We start from the raw sequence: 27,054 nt of genomic DNA on the forward strand, positions 1-27,054 counted from the left end.
TTAGGTGTGAGGCTGGGCTGCACGTTTGTGTGTGAATGTGTGGTTGGTGGACTAGAGACTTGTGTCTGTGTCACCTGCATCCATTTGAGGTGCATGTTTTGGGACATTGTGGATGAGTGTAGTTATTATGACATCTTTGTGTTGGAGCCTGGTCAAGAGAGTTTTGACTTAAGTTGATGTATTATTAATCTTTACATTGTTTGTTTTGTTAGCGCCTTGAATGTTTAGACTTAGGGACAATGTGGAGGTCCTTTGTGGAAGGAAGCTGTTAGTTCTGCACTCAGGATGTTGTGCGACTGAGCATCTGTGAATACATGTCCTGAGTGCATAACTGTATGGTGTCCTTGTGAGTGTGCAGATTTGGGGGCAGGGCCTTATGTCAGGGGAGGTCCCAAGACTTGCACGTCTTGAACCGTTGTGTGATGAAACTGTTGTGTGATGAAACTTACAACCTCATTGTTGTCTCGTTTCTTTGTTTGACAAGAGGTGTGGGAAGCCTTATGTCTTGATCTGAGGCATAGTCTCTGTGACTGCTATTTGTTGTCTTTGTGTGTCTGCATGGGTATTGGAGGGTTTAAAAGGTTGCTGTTCGGTGAATGTGTACTCTAGACTTGTTGGAGATTGATAAATGATTATCCCTTTACTTTATATGCATAACTTTCATCAAGGCTTCATCCTCTCACCAATTGTAACTATATCACATACATACATAGAATGGGGACACAGAGGATTGTGCTCCTGCCCCTCAGATAAGCTATGTAAACAGCACACCCCACACACCCCCACAAACCCCACAATATCCCATGCTCACACTCCTATCCAGGCACATTACTGCTGTTCAGACAACATTAAATGCCTCATCCACATTCTTATAACTAACACACACAGGCACACAACACCTAGAGACCAAAGCCTTCACCTCAGGCAGTTCAATGTATAATCTGCCATCACACTGCTGCTGACATAGCAGACTTTATAACAAAGCACTATCATGATGAAGTCTTTGTCACAGGAACAGGGCTCTCGCTCTTACCTTGGGACCAACATCCTCAACATCATCATCAACATTCATCCCACAAACACCAAACACAAAATAGTAGTAGGGCTTGCCAGCATCCAAATATCTACCTGGGAAAGCACTTTAGTCACGTTTAGGCAGCATCTAAGTTGTTTGAAATTTACCTGACACTCCCCCTTCTCAGCATCACTCACAGCCGGTCCAAGGACAGACTCGTATGCTCCAGGACAGACTCACATCCACAAAACAATCTCCCAGGCCAGGGAGCTGATATTGAGCCCTGTGGTGACTTGTTCCCGGCCTACCTGCTCACTTTCATAGGGTTGAGGAAGGCAGCAAGGTCTGAGATCACTTGCCACAGCACTCACCTTTTTTGGGCAAAGGAGTACAAGCAACAGAGCTGTGGGCATGTTCAAGGCCATTCAGTGTCTTTTTGATGAGGGACATCCGGAAGTAAGGACTGGGTCAGGAAGCAAAAAGTGGAGCCATCCAATCATTGCAGTCAATACCTGCACACTCAAGTATACAAAAAGTGATGGGGCTTATCAACCAAGTATAGCTTGGTTTCTGTGACACAGTGCACAGGACCCACGTCTGCACATACCTGTCGCACATATGGGGACACACTAAAGTGCACAAAAAAGTGATGGATGGAATGCTTGAATGAATCTCAGCCACACTGAATTACTCGGGCCACATCCCAGTTCATCATTATTTTGCCCACCATGTCTCAGTTTGGACCCAACCATTTGCAAAGAAGTCTTGACCCTGCTACAATGGAAACAGTGCAGCCCGAACTGCCAGGCCAGGTCCTCCCTGAACAAGCAACCCTGCTAACCAGATAATGTGCTCTTGATTTAAACATTTTTTCACTTTTAATTCATCCTAAGCTAAGTGTGAATAGCATATATTTGACTTTCAATAGGTGAAAACTGCCGCCTAAATGTTATTCCCACACCTATCTGTGTGATGCATTGCCTAGATGTGTCTATTTAGCATTCATTTGTTCACATAGTATTAAAGCAACCATGAGGCAGATTTTGGGTCCTAATAAGAACATTGCATGATCACAAATCTTCTATATCATATCACGCCTTTTTACGTATCCGTAGCATCTAGTTTCAACTTGAAATATAAATGGCAATATTATGAGTTCATCATTTTGTGTTTTATCAATAACCAAAAGGCTTTCCACTCGCCTGGGATGGCTGTGGAGACCTGTACTAATAAAGAGGCGATCTATGGAGGCTGCCTGTTCTTGCTAATGATCCTGTAAAAAACGTGCAGATGCTTATACCCATATGTTATGTGTATATAAACATCCTGTTTGTATACTTTTTGTGAAAGTGTGTGCATGCGCATTGTAGGGATGATGACGTGGAACAGGGCAAACTTAAGCATAGGTAGGGCTACTGGAATTATGCGACAGAGGAGGATCTAACTATGCAGCAAGGTTGACTAAATTATGAGTCAAGAAAAGACAGATTATGTTGCATAATGCAGTACATTTTATGACAGTATTGTTTCATTATTTTGTCGTTTTCATACTTGTAACACTGCCTGGGCAAAGATGTGGCCTTCTTAGTACCAGTTTAAAAACAAAACACAGCAAAAAACAACTGAAAGGTGACCAGTCAACCTTTGCGAAGGGTCTCCTACTACGCAGGAACAAGCGTTGCCACATTTTCAGTAACTTTTTTATCCGATACAGCTAGAAACATTTTTTTTGCTAAATTCTGAAGATTATGCAGCAAATAGTGGAGTAAGAGGCAGTTGCATCAAATCCATATTTATGCATAAAACGGGCTGCAGAATCGCACAATTCCAATGGCCCTGAGTGTAGGCCATGGGGACCATTTTACAAGAAAGTGGCGCATCACTAGTGATGCAGCACTTTTCTTTCGGTCCCCTTGTGTCCCCTAAAGCCACCATGGTAGCACCGTATTCACAATATGGCGCACCATGGCGCATGTTAGGGGCAATAGCGTCATTATTGTAACCCTATACTGGATTAGCGTAAAAAAGATGACACTAATCCAGTATAGTGTTAAGATGCCCATTGAAATCGAGGAGAGCCTCATTTTAACGCTTTTTTTAAGCAGACGTTAAAAATGACGCTAGAAATGGTGCAATGGAATTTTGTAGATTCCATTGCGCCATTTATAGCAACCCTCTAATGAGGGAACGCCCCCTTTGCATTCATCATGCATGTATTATGCATGATGTGGCGCAAAGGGTTTACTAGGCGGCGCACACCTAGTTTGCGTCACCTTGTAAATATAGCGCTACGGCGGTAGTGGCTCATTAGCGTCACATTTACGGCAAAACATTTGCCGCAATTGTGGCGCTAAGGGGCCCAAGGGCCTTGTAAACCTGGCCCAAGGTTTCTTCCCTCCCCAGGATGGCTGTCCACCTCACCCAGGTTTACTCACCCCACCCGTAGGATGATCCCTCCCTCCTGTGACAGCAGCCCTGTCTCACCTAGGTTATCCAGGATCATTCTCCAGCGGTCCTTCACGTCCTTGCGCACCTGCCTCAGTGCTCCGATGTCGAAGCTGAGTCTGCGGTAGCCCTGCAGGGAAAGAGAAGAGACGCCCACGGGTGGGCTTCAGTGGTGGACTCTGTGCCAGTGGGCCCCGTGACCTCCCTGACTCGTTCTATAGCAGCCACATAGAAAAGGTGCCTTTGGCTCTGATGGAAGAAAGATAATAGGACCGGCTGCCCCTGGTATGTAATGAAAGCAAGGCAGACCCCCGAGCCCGGTGCCACTGCACCTGCTGCACTATTGAAAGCTAAATCCCTGCACCATTGTATCAGTCTTTGATGTGAGCTTTCGCCTCCTGCTCCCAAACATCGGAATCTGCAGCTGACTCTCTGTGTGGCTTCACACTTTTTATTACCTCTCAAAGTCCTCAATTAATCCCACCCTATTCCATATCTGTTCTGTTTTGTGACTTGGAACCATGTGATAGGATTCAATCTAATCCCAGCTCCGTGCCTATCATTCTGTGTGAATTTAGGCATGTTTCCGAACTCTGTTATTTTGGCGGAAAATGAACACTTCATGACGCTTGGAAAGATAGTTGGTACCGCAGCTGCTGCAGCCAAAGGCGTGAAAGAGGGCTGCTGGCAGGGCACCCCCGTGATTGCCCCCCCCCAACTAAATGAAACTGGCAGTAGGCAAGGCTGGCCGGCCAATAGTTCACTCTCAAAACAAAAATTTAGCTCATGTTTCTCAATTTATTCTGCTTTCAAGCTGAAAATAACAACTCTCATTGAAGCCTGAAACGAGCTTAAACCCACTGGTGAAATTGCTCCTGCAAGGCCATCTTCCAAAATATGCATCTTGTGGGGGATAATCAGACCTGATGCTGCTTGAGCCACGGTACCTGTGCATTCATGAATTGCATGCTTTACTTGGCAAGTCTCCCTTTTTAAGTGGGTCTCTCTCTGACAAAAGCTGTCAAAAAGCTTTCCTTCCTAAAACACTAATTTTCCCATATCCACTCTTGTCCATGTCGGGATTTTTCCACCCATTTAGTGTTTTGGAATGGGCTTCAAGCAAAAATGTCTTCATGTGGGACACTAAGATGAGTACACTATCATGAGGGAACTCACACTAGAATGGCAGCAGCGCCCATCCCGTCTCCTGCCGGAGGACCGCCTGAAATCAGGTAAGTTGGGTGCTCCAACAGGGGGGAGGCTGGGGGGTGTTGTGTGTGTGTGTGGGAGGGAGGGTGTGTGTGTATGTTTATGTGTGCGTGAATGTGGGAGTGCGTTGCGTGTGGTATGTGGAAGGAATTCCCTGTCACTGATACTGCCTACCGCCATGGTTTTCGTGGTGTTAAGGAGGCCACGAAAACCATGGCAGTAGGCGGGGTCATAATTCCGCGAGCGGGCTAGTGACGGCTACCTGGCTGGAGACTGAAGTCTCCAGCCCAGCGGCTGTTACCGCCGTGGCGGACGAAGTGGTACATTGGCGGTTTGGCCTGAGCCAAACCGCCAATGTCATATTGCAGGAAAAAGTACCGCCAGCCTCTTGGCAGTACTTTTCTTCATAATACTGCCATCCACCAGGGTCGTAATGAGGGCCATAGATTTTTAGGTAAGTAATATCGTTTTCAACTGGAATGGCGCAGTTCAGATTTGTGTTGTTAATATCCTTTTCAACAATGTCTGTGTTGTTGATTTGGTTTTCAATAACATAGTTATAAAAAAAATATTTGTAATAATTTTTATGTGTTTTAGTCATACTTCAATTGTTCATGTTTTATATTGTTTGTATAATTGCTATTAATATTTATAAATATAGTTTGTAATTTTAAGTTATTTATAATTTTAAATTTTAATTTAGTTGTTAATGGTAATTTATAGTGTTGTAGCTGGTTACGCGAACTGCAGGGGCAGAGGTTGGGAAGTTAATTAGGTACAAATAATAAATAAATGTTAATTATTAATAATAATTTAACTGACAATTAATTATGTAATTTGTGTAATTATTATATTTATGTCATTTATATTTTAGGTGCAGGTTGTTGCATTTGTAGGGGTATAGGGTGGAACGTTAATTAAGTTATAATTATCAATTAATTATACATTTTTACTAAAATATTGAATTTTAATTATGTAAATAGTTCGATTTTTAATTGATATGTGTTATTTGCTGGTTGTTGGGTTTGTACAGGTATAGGGTGGGAAAATAATTTAGTATTAATTGCTTATTATTTAATAATTAATTATTTATAAATTATTTAATTGATAATTACATATGTAAATTGTTTCATTATTATAATTGTTAATTTAGTTTTTAGATGCAAGTTGTGTTTGTAGGAGTATGGGTGGAAGTTAAATAATAATTATAACTTTATTAATTTTTATTAAAATATGTAATTAAATTATAATTATGTGAATTGTTCAATAATTATATTTTGAATCTTATATATTAGTTATTGGTTGTGTTTGTAGGGTAATAAGAAATTATTAAAATAATATTTAATTATCAATTAATTATTAATTTATTAGTGGGGCGCCCGAGAGCCAGACAGCAAGATGGCCGCCACCTTGTGAGGCTCTGCAGGCCAAAGAGGCCTATTTTTTATTTATCTTGTTTAATTGAGGGCATCGGTGCCCAGCTGGGACAGTACACCATCTATGCATCGCACTCTCACAGGGGGCAGTGTTTATTTATTTTTCTAAATTCACTGCTGCGGGCCCCCTTCCCTGGTTCATCTGCGGGCCAATGGTAGTGCTGAGTAGAGACTTGGGTGGTCCAGAAGGGAATGGAGGAGTGGCACCTGACTTCTCCTACTCTGGCATTCAGGAGAGTGCGCTGCCGGCTCGGAAGAAAGAGCCACGTGGGTCTTGCCAGAGGGCTTTGGCTGCAGCGGCGGCTGTCAACCACCTGATCAAGGACCGTGGTGTGGCTAATGGAAGGAGGCCATAGGCCGGAAAGGTACGGCTTTGCTGCAGCAGTCTTTGAACTTTTATTTATGCATAATAAGACGAGCTGGAAACAACACTAACTTGGCCAGCCTTGGGGGTTTATTCCAATGGCTACAGATGGACCCTGGGGGCCCTGACGATGACAACTGACCCCTGCAGGCACACAGATGGTACACCCCTGCTCAAGTGTCTTGATTTGCTTACTGCTCCCATTTTGCCTGGCACCACTAGTAAAACTAAGGGGCCCCTGGCTTGACTCCCTCATGGGCCCTTTGTGGTCACAAACACTATCAAGACTGTGTTGACAAAAACCATGTGATGGACTACAGGCGAGACTACTTAATCACTTTACAAGGCTGCTTTTCTCCTTTGTGAATTGGAGCAACTGTTCCCACTAGGGGGCAGCAGTTGCATGAGGCATCCGTGACCTAAGATTGAAGAATTGGAGCACTTCGACCTCGGGACCTAGAACAGGTATCACCTGCTGGGACTGGCCTGCTTGTGCCCCCCACTGGTGTCCTGCACGTTGTGGCGGGTCCTTTACAGGTACGTGCTTTGCTACTGACGGCCTTGTGCCCCCCCCTTCAAAATGCAGCCGCCTGTGGCTCTGCCAAGGGATGCCTCTGGGCTACTGGAGACTTGCAGCCATTGACACGGTTGGTCTGCTTGTGCCCTCCCTGCCGGGGCTTCGCATGGGAGGAGGCGGGATTGACCCTAACACTACTCTCATTTGATCCTCTATTAGTGTGGACTGGTTACTTAGTCTTGGACGGCTCACCGGGATGGGGAAAGCTGACACCTAACGGTCTAAGCTCACTTTTGAAAAACGTAAATAAGCTGGCGGATTGAGGAGAACTCCTGAAGATGAGCACCCATACCCCACTGACGACGATGATCCAATACAATAGTCCTCCTTTCAATTAATGTTTCTGTACCTTAAATATAGTCTCACATCCATTGACTCTAAAATTGACCAGCTGACAGAGAGAACGGATCGCCTTTAGGAGAAGGTGGACGGACACTGGAGCAGAATTGATCAACTGGAACGGCGCAATTCATATTTGGATGGTAAACAGCATACCGCTAGCGAAAATATGTTGCAGATGGAAAAGGTCCTGGAAGTCATTCGGAACAAAAATAAAGATTTAGAAGCGCAATCAAGGCAGAATAACCTGCGCATCCTCGGAGTCCCTGAATCCACCTACATGGGACGCATGGAGGGTTATGTTGAAGATGCTACCTACTCCCTGATATACCCTGCCAAACTGAGGATCCACCATCGGGCAAATTTCACTACTTCACTGACCCCAAAATAGCAGCTAAATTTGTGAAAACAATCCCAAAGTCTGGAAGCAATGACTCTCCCAGAGAACAGGATGCAGAAAACGCCTCGCCAAGTGACAATGACTGAAGTCAACGACCTCTTTGCTGGGTTCTTCATCCCTTTTTTGCCCTTCTGTTCATATGTACTAGATGACTATGCATTGACCGGCTGGGTCTCTGGCCCTCTAACCTCCTCTTCTTCGGCCACTCAACCTTTTTCTTTGAGTCGAGGAATGTTCAGCCTCTGGATCGCACCCTAGGGACGACTCCGTTGTCTTTTCCACTGCTGCCCCTTGCCGGGATGCTCAATGGGATGTTACTGGGTCGGGTTCATGCTGGCTGGTGCAACTGGGGGATCGGCGTGGAAGGTGGGGGGATTGTTGGGATTTGCTTACTGTTTACTGTTCTTGTGGCCTTTGCTGCATTCCCTCCCCCTCCTGTCTGCTACACTCAGGCTCATCCCTACCCTTTTGCACCTCAGTCCCCTAGCCACAGCGTTTGCTGAAGTTGCCCTATCGCCAGGCTCCGAGATGAACACACTTATCAGCTTAACTTGGAATGTTCAGGGCTTAAGTAATGCGCACAAGTTCAGGCAGGTTGTTGCACATATGCAATGCCATAATGTAGATATCTGTATGCTCCAGGAACTGTCCCTCATCAAGGCCATCAAGACGTTCCTGCGGGCTGGCTGGTTTGGTGAATGCTATACTGCACTTTACTCTAACTATGCCCGGGGGTGGTGATCATCACCCATAAGGGACTCCTCTGGCACAGCCGGATTGCGCTATATGATCCTTTAGGTCTCTACGTACTTTTAGCTGGTGTACTTTACGACCACCCTATCCGCCTTCTGTCAGTGTATGGACCCAACATAGACAGCCCCAACTTCTCTGCTGAATTCTGGCACTTAGCTGGGACACTAGATCCGAGATTTTAATATTATACTTGATCCCAACACTGACCGCAATAGCACAACTAGCCCCCCACACCCTAACAGATCCACACTGTTGTACTCACTCATGTTAGACAATCACTTAGTAGACCTCTGGTGCTAGATATGGATTGGATAGGGAGAGCACTTGTATAGCCAGTATGCATAACACTTGGTTCTGTCATTGATCTGTGGATTGCCACACAAGATGTTGACTCATGCACCCATTGAGTAGATCACTACCTGCATAACTCTCTGATCACGCCCCCTTCCCACTAGAACTGCACATTCCTGGAAGAATACATCACTCATTTACCTGGTGTCTTCCTAGCGGTGCTCTTAGAGACCAAAACCTTTTTAGAAGAAGTCGGAGAAGCAATAGTTGCCTAATCTGAATGCGCACAGTGTCTGTTCAATCCCACTCTATCCTCTGGGAGGAGTTAAAAGTGGTCATCAGGGGGGTCTGTATTGCAAAACATTCTGGCATCTTGCAGACACTACGTCACAAGCTGTCCGCATAAGAGACAAAACTGCATGATCTTGAACAACACTATTTTGCTGTAGGGGACCAGTCCACTTTTGCACACTCTAGGCCTAAGCTTGTTCTACATGGGGAGGAAGCCATGCAAGAGGTGTGCTATCTTGGTCGTGAAGCTCGAGCCTGATGCAATGGAGAGGGTGAGAGGGCGGGGAAGATGTTAGCTAAACTTTTGCATAAGCCCTGGGCCAGTGATTATATGGTGGAACTTGAGGACCACCAGGCTAGTCTGTAAGTTTGTACAGAGTCAGTTCAACATATAATGACCTCTTTTTTCACCTCACTTTATTTGCCATGCACACTCAATACACAAAGATTTACACGGACTACTACCATATGATTCAATTACTGTTGCTAGAAGACAGTCACAGGCGCTTCTTAGATGCATGGTTTATGGTTGAAGATATTGTACAAGTCATCCAGGGGCTAACCAAGAACAGAACACTGGGACTATATAAAATGTTTAATTGTTTTTTAAAATTACATATCTACTTTTTTTATTAACATTTTTATATTTTTGGTGAATTATTTGAGTTATTAAATTATGTTATGTGTTTTAGGTGAACTGCTTTCTTTACTGCTGCACAAACCTGAGTGGCAATAGGAAATTTTACCCCTCCGTAGTCTAACGCTTTCCCTACTGTTGCACACATTGGAGTGGGAATAGTCAATTTTACCCCTCTGTAGTCCAACACTTTCCCTACGGTTGTACAGATTGGAGTGGGAATAGTAAATGTTACCCCTCTGGAGCCCAAGCTTTCCCTACTGTTGCACAGACTGGAGTGGGAATAGTACATTTTCCCCTCCGGAGTCCAGCGCTTTTTCTATAGTTGCAAAGGCTGGAGTGGGAAAAGTAAATTTTACACCTCCGTAGTCCAACACTTTCCCTGTTGTTGCACATACTGGAGTGGGAATAGTACATTTTACTCTTCCGGAGTCCAACACCTTCAGTACTATTGCACAGACTGGAGTAAAAATACTAAATGTTACCATTTGGAGTCCAACTATTTCCCTACTGTTGTACTGACTGGAGTGGGAATACTACATTTCATCCATATGAAGAATAATACTAATATTACCAGACTTTATTATATTTATTAATATTGTTTAAATTAATGTAATATCATTATTCGATTTTTTAAATTATATATATATATATAAATACATATATATGTGTGTGTGTGTGTATATACATATATATATATATATTATATAATAATAATATATAAAAATACATACAAATGTTTGATAGTAAATTGAAAAAATTACAAAATAATAATATAATGGAAAATATATTTTTCAGTAATATTGGTATATTATATATATGTATGAATAAACATACATATGATATGTATTTATGTGTTTATATTTATTAAAGTATATATTTATTTTTTAATATAAAAGATTGCTAAAATGTATTTAATATATATTATATTAATGTTATGTAGTAAAATATTTACAATTTACTAGTTTATACTATTGATGGAAAAACAATATTTTTGTGATATTTTTTATGATATTAGTGTGAACAATATTTGTGTAAAATATTTTTGTACTCATAACTATAGGAAAACAATATTTGTGTCAACAATATTTTCCGGCATATTTGTGTAGTATGATATTTTTAGCTTCAATATTATGTCACTGATCTACTGGGACAAGAGGACACAGATTCAGAGACATTGAAACTAACATGGGTAAATCAACTTTGGGATGATGACATTGGCACATGGACAATGATACAGTAGAATTGACATGGGGTCATTGATACAGGTCTCTCCACACGGTGGATGTGAGGGCCAAAGTCCAGTCAGTCCTTCATTTGAGGCCTAACAAATATCCCACAGGAATATTTTTTGTATTAGAGAAGACATCTCACCTGTCGAATCATCGGTGCATCCCCTCATTCAGGCAGGTAGATAGATACCACCCTAATGGCCTCAACCAAAATTGGGAACTTGCAATGATATAGTCTTCAGGATAAGCGCAGGGTTCCGGCTATATAAAAATGACTTTGGGTAAACCTCAGGCGTCTCTTTTCATTCATCAGGTACACATGTCATAATTAAAAAACAAGTACGGATGTTTCTGAAAATACAATGGTTCATACATCCACAAACTACATCGCCTACAAGTTGCAGCTCAAAACAAATTGCCCAATCGGGTCACTCAGCTTTTCATCACGTATTACCTACTCCTAACTGTAAAGAAATGTCCTTAAAAAAAGAGGCATAAGGCTCTCCTACATGTAAAAGTTTTGTAATGCGACTGTAGGAAAAGTAATATAAACAAAAAAGACAGAATCATAAGTAGATTGTTCTTCCTGGTCACAAGGTTTTGGCTGAAGAATCCAGTCTCTAGAATATTGTTGAGGCAGGACTTCTGTGAATCTTTCAGTCCAGGCTATTTATGCTGTGACTCCATGTCTTCGGGGATATTTTATTCTACAGGGAGTGCAGAATTATTAGGCAAATGAGTATTTTGACCACATCATCCTCTTTATGCATGTTGTCTTACTCCAAGCTGTATAGGCTCGAAAGCCTACTACCAATTAAGCATATTAGGTGATGTGCATCTCTGTAATGAGAAGGGGTGTGGTCTAATGACATCAACACCCTATATCAGGTGTGCATAATTATTAGGCAACTTCCTTTCCTTTGGCAAAATGGGTCAAAAGAAGGACTTGACAGGCTCAGAAAAGTAAAAAATAGTGAGATATCTTGCAGAGGGATGCAGCACTCTTAAAATTGCAAAGCTTCTGAAGCGTGATCATCGAACAATCAAGCGTTTCATTCAAAATAGTCAACAGGGTCGCAAGAAGCGTGTGGAAAAACCAAGGCGCAAAATAACTGCCCATGAACTGAGAAAAGTCAAGCGTGCAGCTGCCACGATGCCACTTGCCACCAGTTTGGCCATATTTCAGAGCTGCAACATCACTGGAGTGCCCAAAAGCACAAGGTGTGCAATACTCAGAGACATGGCCAAGGTAAGAAAGGCTGAAAGACGACCACCACTGAACAAAACACACAAGCTGAAACGTCAAGACTGGGCCAAGAAATATCTCAAGACTGATTTTTCTAAGGTTTTATGGACTGATGAAATGAGAGTGAGTCTTGATGGGCCAGATGGATGGGCCCGTGGCTGGATTGGTAAAGGGCAGAGAGCTCCAGTCCGACTCAGACGCCAGCAAGGTGGAGGTGGAGTACTGGTTTGGGCTGGTATCATCAAAGATGAGCTTGTGGGGCCTTTTCGGGTTGAGGATGGAGTCAAGCTCAACTCCCAGTCCTACTGCCAGTTCCTGGATGACACCTTCTTCAAGCAGTGGTACAGGAAGAAGTCTGCATCCTTCAAGAAAAACATGATTCTCATGCAGGACAATGCTCCATCACACGCGTCCAAGTACTCCACAGCGTGGCTGGCAAGAAAGGGTATAAAAGAAGGAAATCTAATGACATGGCCTCCTTGTTCACCTGATCTGAACCCCATTGAGAACCTGTGGTCCATCATCAAATGTGAGATTTACAAGGAGGGGAAACAGTACACCTCTCTGAACAGTGTCTGGGAGGCTGTGGTTGCTGCTGCACGCAATGTTGATGGTGAACAGATCAAAACACTGACAGAATCCATGGATGGCAGGCTTTTGAGTGTCCTTGCAAAGAAAGGTGGCTATATTGGTCACTGATTTGTTTTTGTTTTGTTTTTGAATGTCAGAAATGTATATTTGTGAATGTTGAGATGTTATATTGGTTTCACTGGTAATAATAAATAATTGAAATGGGTATATATTTTTTTTGTTAAGTTGCCTAATAATTATGCACAGTAATAGTCACCTGCACACACAGATATCCCCCTAACATAGCTAAAACTAAAAACTACTTCCAAAAATATTCAGCTTTGATATTAATGAGTTTTTTGGGTTCATTGAGAACATGGTTGTTGTTCAATAATAAAATTAATCCTCAAAAATACAACTTGCCTAATAATTCTGCACTCCCTGTATGTTCTCCTCCTACAAAACTTTTAGTCTAGAACGTTAGCTATGCTACTTTAGATAGGATGTCACAGGACCGAAAATCTCAGAAGGGAAATAGTTTTAAGTTATGCAGAGGAGTGGAAAATTGTGTAATTGATGGCATGGGGTAATCTGGTACCTTTATCCATAAAACCAGATTTTAGGGAGGCACCCTGATCTAAAAGGTGTATGGCATTCAAATATGTACCCTGATGGGAGATGGTACTCTATCTGCACTTTAGCCCATGGTGTCTCTTTCCACCTAAACTCAACATCTCTGTTTCTTATGTAGCCTGTAGGTCAGAAAGTGCAGATGAAGATTGTGTTTGTTTGCATCTTTCTCCGTTGTATAGGGATACCATATTAGATGATACTATGTCATATTACAGTGAAGTGTTTACTTCACAAACCAATGTCATCTAGGACTTTAGTCCAAAGAGCTCAAGAGATGAAACAGGACTTTAATCGTAAAACTTTTTTTTACTATTAAAAGTCTCCTAAGGTAACAGAGTCAGCAAGGAGCTCTCCTTATGGACTTTGTGAAGGATCGTAAGGATTATTTTTATTTAGGATTAGCTATCTATATGTTGAATAGCTGGGATACTAAGCCATGTTTTCTTCTTTATGCATGGCTGTGCTCCCCAGTGAGCAAATATGCCAAGACAATCAGAGCCAATGGTTGAGGGATGCAATGGCAGGGATCAAAAGATGCTGCCCACTTACAGGCACCAGTGCCAACAGGCCTTTCAAATGCCCATTCTCTGGAACAGCTCACTAGCCAGTGGGCACGGCCCAGGGCCTGAGTTTCACCCATTGCATTGAGGAGAATGACCTTCTGCCTTAGCCCCCCGTTCATCATACCTGCAGTGCGCTCCCTATACCTGGGAGTGACTCTCACCTCCGAGCCCCGGCGCGTCTTGGCCCTCCGGTGGAGCAGGTTGTACAGCTCCCGGTCATCATCCCTCTCAGTGTGCGAGGGGTCCTGGGGCTCGTTCCATAGGTTTGCCTCCTCTGCTCGCTTCCGCTTCACCTCCCGGTCAAAGTACAGCAGAGTCTCACTGTAAGGGACAGAAAAGTATACCTCAGGTCAGGTGGGTCATGATTCTGACAGCACAGCTACCAGGGTGCCCAGGTCATGGCCTGAGGCCGAAGATATATCCTTCAGGTTGCACAGATCTTACATGCTTTAGACATCAGAGGTAGCTACCAAATGATATGGTACAACTCGAGGGCCATCTCTGGCATCTCAGACAACCGGTGCTTAATTTGTGCTGGAGACTGCAGGTGATGGGCACCAGCATTAGTTTTTAGAAACCAGCACTTATTTTTCATCATCAGACTTTGACCCTGAGCAAGAGAGAGAGAGCGGCAGCAAAGAAGGAAGGAGTAAGAGAAAGGTAGGAACGCAGTGACAAAGTGAGAAAGCAGTGATTAAAGAGAACCTGCAAGGGTGAGATAAAGAGATAAAGATACAGGAAATGTAAGATGGTGGAAGAAAGAGGAATGAAGCAGCCTCGGTGGTTGGCAACCCTGGCATTTGGCAGCACCGGTGGTGGCCTCACAAGAAACAACTTTGGGCAGATCGCTGCACGTATTTTATTTTACCAGGTAAGCACAGGAGACTACAAGCTCCCCAGGTTACAACATACCAGCGAAAAACTCTGAAGTCATCTTTGACTTTAACCTCTTCTCAGCTGCAAATGTAGTGATTAATGCAGTAAATGTCTCCTAAAAGTAGCCAGAATGGTCCTGCCATTGATCCATTTGGGTCACCAAATGAACCTTAATGTGGCCCTGATTCCCTCTTCTATGCCTTACTGCACCATTGTCTGTGTCAAACTACCCCAGAAGCAGAGTCCGAAACAAGTTAAGATCCAGTACCAGGCCCAGTCTCAAGGAGCCGGATCATGCGGCAATGGCTGTAAGGACTCTTTACTGGCTCCCGGTGAATCAAAAAATTGAAAATCTATTCACCAGCCCTTTGGGTTTGGCAGGGGGTGGTACTGAGCTACTAATGTTTTCAGAATCTGGTCCCCTTTAACATCCACCCAGGAACATAGAATAGAGCGCTCCTGCGCCATTTGAGTCCTCCTGTTCTAAAAATCGAACACAATATCTTATAACCAGTGGCCACTGCCATAAATCTCAAGGGGAGGGGAGCAATACGGAGGGGGGACAATAAAAAATAAAATAAAAAATAGACGTACCTTACCGCCGTCTCCATCCCCTGCTGCCTCGCTCGTCGCTCCTCTTCTTGTGGTGTTCCAGCGAATAGCTTCCCAGCAATCCTGGTGCAGCTTTCATCCCAAACATAGCATGAAAGCAGAGTCAGGATTGGTCTGAGCTGCAGTGACTGCCGCTAAGACAGCGCCCTGGGGTCTATGCAGTTTCTCCAGCTCGTCTGTTAAACACAGCCGGGCTGGAGAAACCTACGTGCGCATGTGTGTTTGGCCGGCCTCAGACAAAAATGACAGTGCAACTATCGTTTTATTTTTCATCTCCTGGCTCTTAGCCAGGGGAGCGACGCTCATTCGCCATAGCAAAGGAGCCGCCCCTGGCATATAACCTGTGCCCCTGCTGACATGATTTTCAGTGAAAACAACTAGCAACTTTTTACCTTGCAGGCAACACAAGAAGTTGCACCAATGAAGTTAAACATCAAGTAAATGTTATATTAATAGAATAACTAAAAGGTTACTAATGAGGAGGTTGTTTTAGTTATGAATCATATTTTAACAAAATTGCTTCCATGATATGCCAGAGATATTTAGCATAGCTCAGTGTGAGAATCATCACAATCATAAGTATAGATATGTAAACCCACATGGACACTCAAATGCCCAAATAAAGGCGCAAATGATCAAGCTCAGATTCCACAGACCTCAGGGATATTTCTGCCCGTTTTCATATTCTCTGTTGAAAATTCACCAACACACAGACATGAGAGGTGGGGGACCTTTTCTACATGCACTGCTGTAACTATGGCTGCATACCAGTTGTTTCTGCTGACAATTCAGTTCCGACCGATTGAGCACTGATGGTTAAGTCACGCCCGCTATCTTGATTCCTTTGTGAGGTAAATTGTCCGCTGTGTCTTTATCACGCCTCGTTTTCACCCGCAATTTTCTCAAAACTGTTTTTGCACACCATCTTTTGCCATTTGGGTATCTTGTCGGCACAATTCTTTATTTAAAAAATCATTTTCCCCATCGCCTGCCTTGTTTATACCAGGAGTACTGCTTTGAACTGCTGCATTTATATTAGTTTCTGCCCAGGACTTATTTCCGGAAGTCTGCTTGAAACTTATGGGGATACTTCATAACCTCAGGCTAAGTACACCTGCCAAGCCTGTTACTACACAATTCTCTATTGATACTGAGAATTCCTACATTGTTCTGGGTTCGACCATGGAAGTTGTCAGTAATTTTTCTCAAGAAGCTTTCCCGTCTTGTTCATCCTGCATGCCTTCACCAACCTTCTTTACCTCTAAAGCTACTTCTAAAATACCTCTGACAGCATCTTTAACAACTAAGAAGCCTAAAAAAGTACCTCCATCACATGTCAAATACGTTAGCTTTGACTCCTTGGATTTTATTCTAGAGGAAATTCGAGCTTTGAAAACATACATGGAAGACAAAAATAAAAAAAAACTTCAACAGTTATAAGATAAGTGGTCTTTAATGGAAATTAGGGTCACGGACATGAAACAATGGATCAGTATAATTCACGCTACAGTCCAACAAGTTAAGCACCTCCAAACCGAAGTAGCGCATCGTAAACAATTGACAGAAGATCTGGAAAATTTCAATAGGTGAAATAACCTCTGCATTTATAGTCTGGCTGAAAGTGTAGAGGGCCCTCAACCTATTTCATTTTTTCAAATTTTCATTCCTTTCATGCCAGACTCTACTCACTTAAATATACAAAGAGCACACAGATTTGGATGTCAGTCTCATCTCTTGTCACCATCACACAAACCTCATGGGGTAATCTTTCTGGAGAATCAAGACCTCCTCATGGTGATTAAAATCTAAAGGCTGAGTTACTGGTAACTCACTATTTATCTCCCAGAATTGCACTAAACCTACAGTGTACAGACGGAAGAAGTTTCTAGACGTGCGCCCTGCTCTACGCCTCCTTGGCACCCATTTTGTAAGGGTGAGTGTAACTCATGGAGTTATACTCTGGGGAATTCTGTGGAGTTAGATAAAACTCTGTCAAATTCTGTGGAGTTCCGCCCATGTTGTAACCGCCAAACACACATGGCTTTCACCATCATTGCTCATTTTTTGTCAGAAACGTGGATAATATGGAAAAAAAGTGGACAAGAAAAGCCCTTTGCCTTTTTGAAAACAGTGCTTCATGTTTTTATTGCTACGAAAATAAACCGGCGCTGCGTGCATCTCTGCCGGGTTTGGGGAGTATGGTACAGCCTAAGTATGCTACATTCCCCCTGTTCAGGCAGGGCCGGCTTTGGGGGGTGTGAGTGGTGCGGCTGCACCGGGTGCTGACCTGGACTGGGGGACGCTGACCTCAGGGGGCGATGTGTTTAGCAATAACTTACTAAACTTGCGAATCTAAACACAGCTGCTGAAAAGTTCCTTGTGCATCCAGCGATCAGGAAGTAATTAAAATGTCAAGATGCCTCTTGCGATTAATGCTCCATCTAGGGAGAGAGATGGGAGTTTTTTCTAGTGGCTGCTTTGACTCTCCATAAAGTAGAGTAGATACTTAGGGTACCTGCTGCAAAGAACATAAGTATATTTTATGTGAATAGCTGAGTGGATTAGTAAAGCCAGCCTTTAAGCAAGTGCTTTAAAACAAATGAATGTATGTGAAAGGGGGTCTATGGAGAGATGAGGGACACATATGCCAGATAGTAGTGAGGGAATCCGAGGAGGTGGTCATGGGCTATGGGGTGCCAAAAAAGACTGTTGCACAGGGCGCCACCAGCTCTAAAGCCGGCCCTGTGTTCAGGCATATGTCGATACCACAGAAAGATATTTTTGGCGCTGTGTAGTATTAACCATGGGTAAAAGACGCCCATTGCCCACACTCTGATATTGTGCGACGCAGCACATCCCAGCTGTTAGGCAAACAGCAAGGCTAACACCATGCGTGATTGTGACTGCGCCCCTCCCGCTCCGGCGCCCCTCTTTCCTCTCTACCTGTCTGCAGAGCTGCACGGCCCCCTCTTTCACAAACGCTTTGCCTCGTGGGCCAGTGCTGAGAGCTGCTAAACCAGTGCTTAATTTGTAAATAAAAAGGTGCCGGTGCCCAAAGCCCTGCTCAAACCCACGGCTGCTGCAATTAAATGTGTGAACACGAAATACTCAGGCAGAGTAATCCTGAACCCATCTGGGGCCTCTTCAATCCATATAAAGCCACTCCCTGTCCCTTTAGCTCACTCTTGCAGCTTTCTTCTTTCTCTCTTTGTGGCGCTTTTTCGTTTTTCCCTTCATCCGTTTTTCCCATATGTTTCTTTTGCTCGCAGCAAATGCTTGAGGCAGAAGAATAAGCCCCGGCCCTCAAATATAAGTGCCGGTGCTCAGCACCGGAAACAACAAGCACAAATTAAGCACTGTGCTAAACTGAATAATTTCACTATCCCTGCCCGTGGACCGTCCTCCCTTTCTAAAGTCCCTGTTTTCTAAATGGTCTGTTTCGCACATTATAAACCCCACAAAGCAAGACACGCTGAAGCTGCAGTCACTCATCCACTCACTCGAATTCAGTCTGCAGTTGCACAAATACTGGCTGCCCTGGCACTTCAGTCCCTGCTGCCTGATGTCATTTAGAAGCTCCTTCAACCGCCAAAATAATCCTCGCTCCCCCTGTAGCCAACAAGCGCAGACGCTGACCTTTTCACAATTCTACTTTGAAAAATAACGTTAAAGACGGGTATGGGGTCAACGTCTCTGATGACGGTTTCATTCTACTCTGGACAGTGATGTATTTTGCTGCATAAATGGGGTTTTGGGGGGGAGCGCCGGAATCGGCAGTCTCCCCCCCGGGGAAGTTTGCAAGAGTGGTATGGCCCATTCGCGCCAATTTGGGCGCTATTTGGGCTATTCCTAGAGTGTTAACTGTAGCCCAGGGCTACAGAATAAAAGCTGGGCGACATTTTAGTTCGCCACCATTTTGTGAGAGAGTGTGCTGACCAGTGGTCGAGCTTTCTCGAGCTGTTGGTGTGCATAGTGCTAGTGGAGGAGGATTTGTGTAGCAGTTAGCGGAGTATAGTGCAGGGCTTTGAAGAGCATTAGGAGTGTTTTTAGCGCGTTATTGGCAGCTGGGTCAGATTGCGCTTCGGGGGTAGCAGTCCTGAAGGAGTGATTAGTTTGGTGCTTACTTACACGTCGGTAGACGGCGCGGCGTTCCCTTCTTGGTCGGGATGGACACCAGGGTGATCCGAGCTAAGGAGCTCCTGAAAGAGGCGGGGTGCCTCGATTTCCTGGCGGCCCCCGCTGCTCCCCGGGACCGCCCGGTGAGACGGGCGGCGAGCAGAGTTGCGGCCGCGGTGGCGGCGTGCTCCCCGCCAAAGGAGAGGAAGCAGGTGAGTGGGGCGGATCGTGGGAGGAGCGGGAGGTTGGCCCCGGTTTCCGCAGGGCGGGTTGCTGCGGGTTTGAAGGGCCAGCCGCGCCCCTTGGGGGTGCGGCGGCCGCGGGGAGCCTCCAATGGTGGTGTGAGGGGCGGGGCGGGAAATCCTGCTGGGCCCGACAACGGCAGCAGCACGGTAGGCCCCAGGTAGGACGCGCGCTTGTGTGGGGCGGGCAGGTTTCGGGAAAGGCCGTCGGGAGCAGTGGGGCTGGGGGCAGGGTACACGGAGGGTTGCAGGGAAACAAGGGCCAGCAGGCTTGCCTGCCGTGGCCGCGATCGAGGGGGAGGGGCAGGGAGGCTCTCGGGTGGGCCTAAGGAGCGGGGGAGGTGAACAGGTGGCATGGGGGCCAGAACAGTGCCTTGGCATTGGGGAGGAGGGTTTGCTGGAACAGTGTGAGGGTGTGGGTGGGGACAGATTGGAGCCTGTAAGGGAAAAAGTCACATCCTTGAATGGAGTGACGACTCCAGCCAGGGAGGGGGCGAAGACAGGGTTCAGGAGGGAGAGGGGGATGGACTCACATTCAGGGTGCGCCCACCAGTTCGCACTTATGGCGTTTTTGGTGGAGGTGAGGTGGCAGGGGCGGACGGGGGTAATGAAGATGGGACAGGATTCAGGCGTAGGAGTCAGGGTGTAGCGGTTGGCAGCCTGAGTGACATTGATATGGAACTTTTTCAGGGGGAACAGTGTAGGAGCGAGGACGGGGACCCAGGCGAGCTTTTGGCGGGCTCGGAACCCTGGGAGGAGGAAGAAGTGCTGGCAGGGCCCAGTGCGGCTAGCTGGACGGGACGTCGTCGGGAAGGTAAGGCGGTGCGAGCCAAGGAGGTAGTTACGCAGTCCACCTCTGGACCGGGTTTTGCGCCCCCGGTGGATGGGTGAGTAAGGGAAAGCGGCCTGGCTACGCATTACAGCGTGAAGGGGGCAAAACGCCCCTGCGGCGACCGCGCATCTCGGCAGCGCCGATTGAGGAGTTCATTAAAAAAGCGTGTTTTGGGAGTAAGTTTCGGGATACGGATATTGAGGGACTGGAGAGCGGGGACAGCTTGGACTTTGACGAGGACAGTGTGGAGGAGGGCGAGATCAGGGATGAGGAGGTCTGGTGGGCGGGGGGGAAGCTAACGTTGTGCCTAAGTCGTTACAGGTGCCTGATGGCGCGTCAAAAGAGAAGACTGCTGCAAAGCGGACGGTTACGGAGCGGCCCCCGTCGTTGCAGAAAGGTAAGACGAGTGGTGCAGTGACCCAGGTTGGGGTGGCAGTGGAAACGGATGGGTTGAAGGGGGAGAGGTTGTATAAAGGGGTATATGTTGCGGATGCGGGGGTGGGTACGGACGAGGTAAAAGAAGAGGTGTCTCAAAAAAGCGCAGGTAAAGAAGCGGAGGAGGGCTTGGGAAAAAGTGGAGAAGAATTTGGTCCGGGTAAAATAGGGGGCAAACATAAGCGTCTTCCCTACATGGGGACAGCTAAACCTCTGGGAGCCCATCTCATGCCAGCAACTAAGGAGAAGATTTGGAAAGGGGAGTATGTGGAGATGCTTAAACTGCTTCACAGGGAGGTCAGGGCAAAGGAAGGGTCAAAAGAGGAAGAATACGAGCTGGCTAAGAGGCCTAGGGTCACGGTTACGATCGAAAATTGGACAGCGGCGTTTTTGATTTATGCTAGTGTGTATTGTGAGCGCCATCCGGAGCGGGCGGTGGCGCTATTTAAATACATGGACGTAATTCGAAAGGCCTACTTGAATTTTGGTGGGTACGCATGGGCGCAATACGAAGAGGAATTTAGAGCGCGTATGGCGGCAGACGAAGAAGCGCAATGGGGCGAGATTGATGCTGATTTGTGGCAGCACACAATGGGTCCAGCAAAATTCGGTAAAACAATTTTTACGGCTAGCGGGCTGCCCATAATTTATCGGCACTTTCGAGATCGCCCCACCCAGGGTGGGGCCAGTGGCAATAGCTCAAGTGATAAAGGAGCGGGAGCAACAGGCGCAGGCGCAGGTGGGAAAAAACCTGGAGCATGCTGGGATTTCAACAGAGGGTTATGCACACAGGAGTACTGTAAATTCCGTCACGAATGCTCCAAGTGTGGGGGAAAACATGCCATTACCAACTGTTTCGGGGGTACCAGCGGGGGCCAACAGTTTGCGGGGTCAGGAGGCAATACCCCGGGGAGTGCGGCCCAGCCCAAGCCCAGGGGGCAGGGGCCTTTGGGAAAAGGCTTTTACGCCAGTTAGGCTGGAGCGGCTCCGTTATTGGACGAGTCAGTAGCATATGTATGAGCAGGGGCGTTTATTGTTGCGGGGTTTTTCTGAAGGTTTTGAGTTGGGCTACACGGGTCCGCGGCAGTGTCGGTGGGCGGAGAATTTGCCTTCGGTTTGCGGGAAGGAAGAGCTGGTGCGGCTCAAACTTGGGAAGGAAGTGGAAGAAGGAAGAATGGAAGGCCCTTTTTCGGATTGGCCTTTGCCTAATTTGATTGTGTGCCCTATTGGTGTGGTGCCTAAGAAGGAGCCTGGGCAATATAGGCTAATACATCATTTGTCTTGGCCAGAAGGGGCGTCGGTTAATGACTTCATTCCGGAGGAGGTCGCAAAGGTGTCATATGCCTCAGTGGACGTGGCAATGGCATTGGTGGAGACATTGGGTCAGGGCACCCTTATGGCAAAAACAGACATAAAGTCTGCTTTTCGGTTGCTGCCGGTACACCCGCGAGATTTCTAATTGTTGGGCATTCAATTCTAAGGCAACTGGTATGTTGACAAGGCACTGCCCATGGGATGCTCGAGCTCTTGTTTTTTGTTTGAGGCCTTCAGCACGTTTTTGCAGTGGATTTTTGTGATGGTTACGGGTTATATTTCAGTCACGCACTATTTAGATGATTTTTTCATCGCAGGACCAGCAAAGTCGGAATCTTGCAGGTTGGCGCTGCAGAGATTCCAAGAGATTATGGGGGACCTGGGTGTGCCCCTGGCCCCTGAAAAGACGGTGGGGCCCTGCACGGCCTTGTCGTTTTTGGGCATAGAGTTGGACACTCAAGCCATGGTTGCACGGTTGCCAAATGACAAAAGGGTGCATATGCTGGACACGGTGCGGACGGTGTTGCAAAGGAAGAAAGTGACTCTGAAGGATATTCAGGTGCTGTTGGGGCATCTGAATTTTGCTTGCAGGGTGGTGCGTGCGGGCAGGACTTTTTGTAGACGACTGGGGATGGCTCTCGCGGGTGGGACAGCACCACACCATCATGTACGGCTTAGTGCTGGCGTCAAGGAGGACTTGAGGATGTGGTGTACATTCCTGGAATCGTTCAACGGCATTCCGATTCAGGTTTGGCGTCTGTGCGAATGGGATGTACACATTTTTTCTGACGCGGCGGGGGCGTCGGGTTTCGGCGTTTATTGGCAGGGCAATTTTTGTGCGGAATCGTGGCCGGAGGCTTGGCACGCGGGAGGGCGGAGTATCGCGTTCCTAGAGCTTTTCCCGCTAGTGGTGGCGGTGTGTTTATGGGGGCACCGGTTGGAGCACAAGCGCGTGCTTTTCCGAGTGGATAATATGGCAGTGGTGCAGGTGGTAAACAGACAGTCAGCAAGGGAACCACAGGTTTTGCAGCTGCTGCGAGTTTTTGTTTTGGAGTGCTTGCGGCGCGACATTTATTTTTGGGCGCGACACGTGGCGGGGGTTAACAATGATATTGCGGATGCTCTATCTCGTTCGCAGTGGGAGAGATTCCGTGGGTTGGTCGCGGACGAGCAGTTGACCAGGATGGCGATGCCGACAGCACTTTGGGGAATCGGAGACAGAGGATTCTCCGCTTGGTTGTGAACTCATTGGCCCCTTCGACACAGCAGAAGTATGTAAGGGCTTGGCAGGAATTTTTGGCATTGGGAGCGCGAAAACGGCGGCAGACACAGGATCGGGTGGAGGATGTCATCAATTATATGATGCTCATGATAGAGAAACGTTTGACCAAAGTGTCTATAACAGGGAAATTAGCGGGGGTAGCCTTTATGGGTAAGCTTTTGTGGGGCTACGCTCCGTCGGCGGGGGAGTTCGGGCAGCGGCTTATGGAAGGTTGGGCTCGGGAGAGGGGCAATGGAGTAAGGGAGCGCCGGGCAATCTCGTTGGCTTTGTTGAAGGCAATGATGCTATCGACGTCGGTTGTTTGTGTAAGCCCGGAAGAGGCGCTATTGTTTCACACTTTGATGTCCTGGATGTTTTTCGGGGCTTTCCGCGTGTCGGAATTAGTGGGATCCAAGTTTTGGGGTGGTGTTCAGTGGGACGCGGTAGGCATTTCTCCGAGAGGATTCGGGGTATTTTTGGAGCGCTTTAAAACGGATCAAAGAAGGGGCGGGTCGCAAGTTTTTATGCGGTCATACCCGGTACAGGAAATGTGTCCTATGAGATTGATGCGTCGGTTATGGGGGGAGGGGGGTCGTCGGGAGGGGTTGGTTTTTTGTCATAAGAACGGTGACGCGGTATCTGCTTATCAGTTGCTGGGGGTGATGAGATCCTGTTTGACTTCCTTAGGCATTGATGCTTCCCGCTTTGGGACACATTCATTTCGGATTGGCATGGCGACTGAGGCCGGGCGGAGGGGTTGGCAGAGGAAGGCGATTTTGGCGCTGGGGCGGTGGAAGTCAGACACGTATAAGAAATACGTGCGGTAGGCGACCAGGTGGGGAATAGGTTTAATTTTTATTTCTTTTCCTGCAGGTTCGGTTCCTGGACCAGCGGTGCAGTCGCTATACATTTGGGTCGTGGGACATTCCTTCTTAAAATGGGCGGCGAGACAAGCTCAGTCGTTGAAAGTGGGGTCTAATTTGGGTTTGGATAGAACACGGTACTGCGTTCGGTGGGAGGGGAAAGGGGGCATTTGTTGGCAGGAACTATTAGGGACGTTACAGAGGCTAAAAGGGCGGGGACACTGTCCGGACGTTTTAATAATACACTTGGGGGAGAACGACATGGTAAAAAGGACGGGTTTGGACATTTTAAAGGATATGAAACGAGATTTGTCGTTAGTAAGACAGCAGTGGTATGGCTGTCATGTGATGTGGACGGCTTTCGTTCCCCGCCTGGTTTGGAGGGGAGCTCGTAAACCAGGAGCCATTGAAAAGGCCAGGAGGAAAATTAACAGGGAAATGAAGACCTTTTGTGCGGAACAAGGTTTTACGTACATCGAACATTCAGATATCCGTTTTGAGGATAAGGAATTCTTTAGGGGCGACGGTGTACACCTGTCCTTTTTGGGTACGGAGTTGTACCTGCTCCAACTGAAGGAGGTGTTGACGCTTATTTTTAAGGACGCTTAGGCAATAGGACTGACGCGGGAGCGGATCGGGATGGGGGGGCAGAAATGGAGAGGACAGCCCAGTGGCTGGGATCCTCTTCCATTTCTGGTGGCGGAGACAGAGAACGGGCACATGACAGACGTGAACTGATGGGAAGAAAAGAAGACAAGACAAATGCTGATTTGATAAGGGTGGACAGTAGCTGGGATACATAGATAATATCGAGTGTTAAGAGACGGACACTTGCACGCTCAAGACGCTAGAAAATGACTATTAAGGTACTAGACAGAGTAGATAGGAGCACGTAGTAAGGAGGACTGGACTATTGAACGGCAAGTGCAAAAGGGGAGGGAAGGGGGAAGGGTGGCTAGGGGAGGGGGTGTGTGGACAGGAAAATTTATGTATAGTGAGGTTTTTAGTTTTGTAAGGCTCAAGGCCAAGGGAGTGAACGCTTGTGAGTGCACCTGTTTCCAATAAAGCGGCCTTTTACACACAAAAAGTGGTGTGATGGTGCAATACTTTATCTCTCGCAAGGGGTTTTGGGGGGGAGCGCCGGAATCGGCAGTCTCCCCCCCGGGGAAGTTTGCGAGAGTGGTATGGCCCATTCGCGCCAATTTGGGTGCTATTTGGGCTATACCTAGAGTGTTAACTGTAGCCCAGGGCTACAGAATAAAAGCTGGGCGACATTTTAGTTCGCCTCTATTTTGTGAGAGAGTGTGCTGACCAGTGGTCGAGCTTTCTCCCGCCCACCCACCCGTTATACGGGTTAATTTGGGTGTTTTGTCTTTCCCCCTTTTTAATTGGATCATTTGTTATGTTGGTCTTTTGGGAACAGGTGCACGGGGGGAGATTGGTTGTATTGTCGCTCGGAGCAGGTGCAGGCGGAGACAGAGAACGGGCACATGACAGACGTGAACGGATGGGAAGAAAAGAAGACAAGACAAATGCTGATTGGATAAGGGTGGACAGTAGCTGGGATACATAGATAATATCGAGTGTTAAGAGACGGACACTTGCACGCTCAAGACGCTAGCAAATGACTATTAAGGTACTAGACAGAGTAGATAGGAGCACGTAGTAAGGAGGACTGGACTATTGAACGGCAAGTGCAAAAGGGGAGGGAGTGGGGAGGGGTTGCTAGGGGAGGGGGTGTGTGGACAGGAAAATTTATGTATAGTGAGGTTTTTAGTTTTGTAAGGCTCAAGGCCAAGGGAGTGAACGCTTGTGAGTGCACCTGTTTCCAATAAAGCGGCCTTTTACACACAAAAAGTGGCGTGATGGTGCAATACTTTATCTCTCGCAAATTATCCAGATTCCAGTGCCGTACAACGGGGAGAACGATGCACGCCGGGCCCTGGCCGGCTACGCTGCTGCTGGTCACTGCGTCACATGCTTAAAATAGCGGGGCGCTCTTCGCTTGCTGACGAGAAGCATGTGGAGCGCGGTGCTATGGAGCGGCGAGGAGGATGGGGGCACAGATAGACAAAGCCAGAAGAAACTACCAGCACTAGCAACGTCGCGCTTGTAAAATTATTATGTATAATCAAACACATTCTGGTACTAGACAATTATTAATAGCGCAGTCATGGTTAAATGTTGTGCATCGAATGGTTATAAATTACAGTCAATATGGTACCCTTGGCAGTGCCATGATGACTGTATTTCTATATAAAGGAAACACTGATAGACAGGAATATATAGAAACATTTCTGTATTTCTGGTAAGGGAGGATCTTGATACTAATCTCTAAATGATGGGTTTAGAAGAGCAGCTTTGTTAAAGCCGGCGTGAGCCTAGCTCTGGTCTTTCCGGAGGAGAGATAGGCTTTCAGGCAGCACACGTGAGCCACTACCATCAGCTCTTAGGGCCAGATTTAAAGAAAATTGGCAGCGCCGCGCTGCGTCACTTAAGAAA

The 27,054-nt window shown here is 46.4% G+C and overlaps 1 protein-coding gene across 1 annotated transcript in view; it reads right to left on the minus strand.

Moving 5' to 3' along the window:
- LOC138299287 (melanoregulin-like) overlaps nucleotides 1–27,054 on the minus strand; it is an 83,547-nt gene that overhangs the window by 21,339 nt on the left and 35,154 nt on the right. The window contains exons 2-3 of the mRNA XM_069237447.1: nucleotides 14,163–14,322; nucleotides 3,500–3,590 (exon numbers count right to left, since the gene is read on the minus strand). Of these exons, the coding sequence (XP_069093548.1) occupies nucleotides 3,500–3,590; nucleotides 14,163–14,322 (251 nt within the window). The remainder of the gene's footprint in view (nucleotides 1–3,499; nucleotides 3,591–14,162; nucleotides 14,323–27,054) is intronic.

This window comes from Pleurodeles waltl, chromosome 6, assembly GCF_031143425.1.
Source record: "Pleurodeles waltl isolate 20211129_DDA chromosome 6, aPleWal1.hap1.20221129, whole genome shotgun sequence".
NCBI lineage: Eukaryota > Metazoa > Chordata > Amphibia > Caudata > Salamandridae > Pleurodeles > Pleurodeles waltl.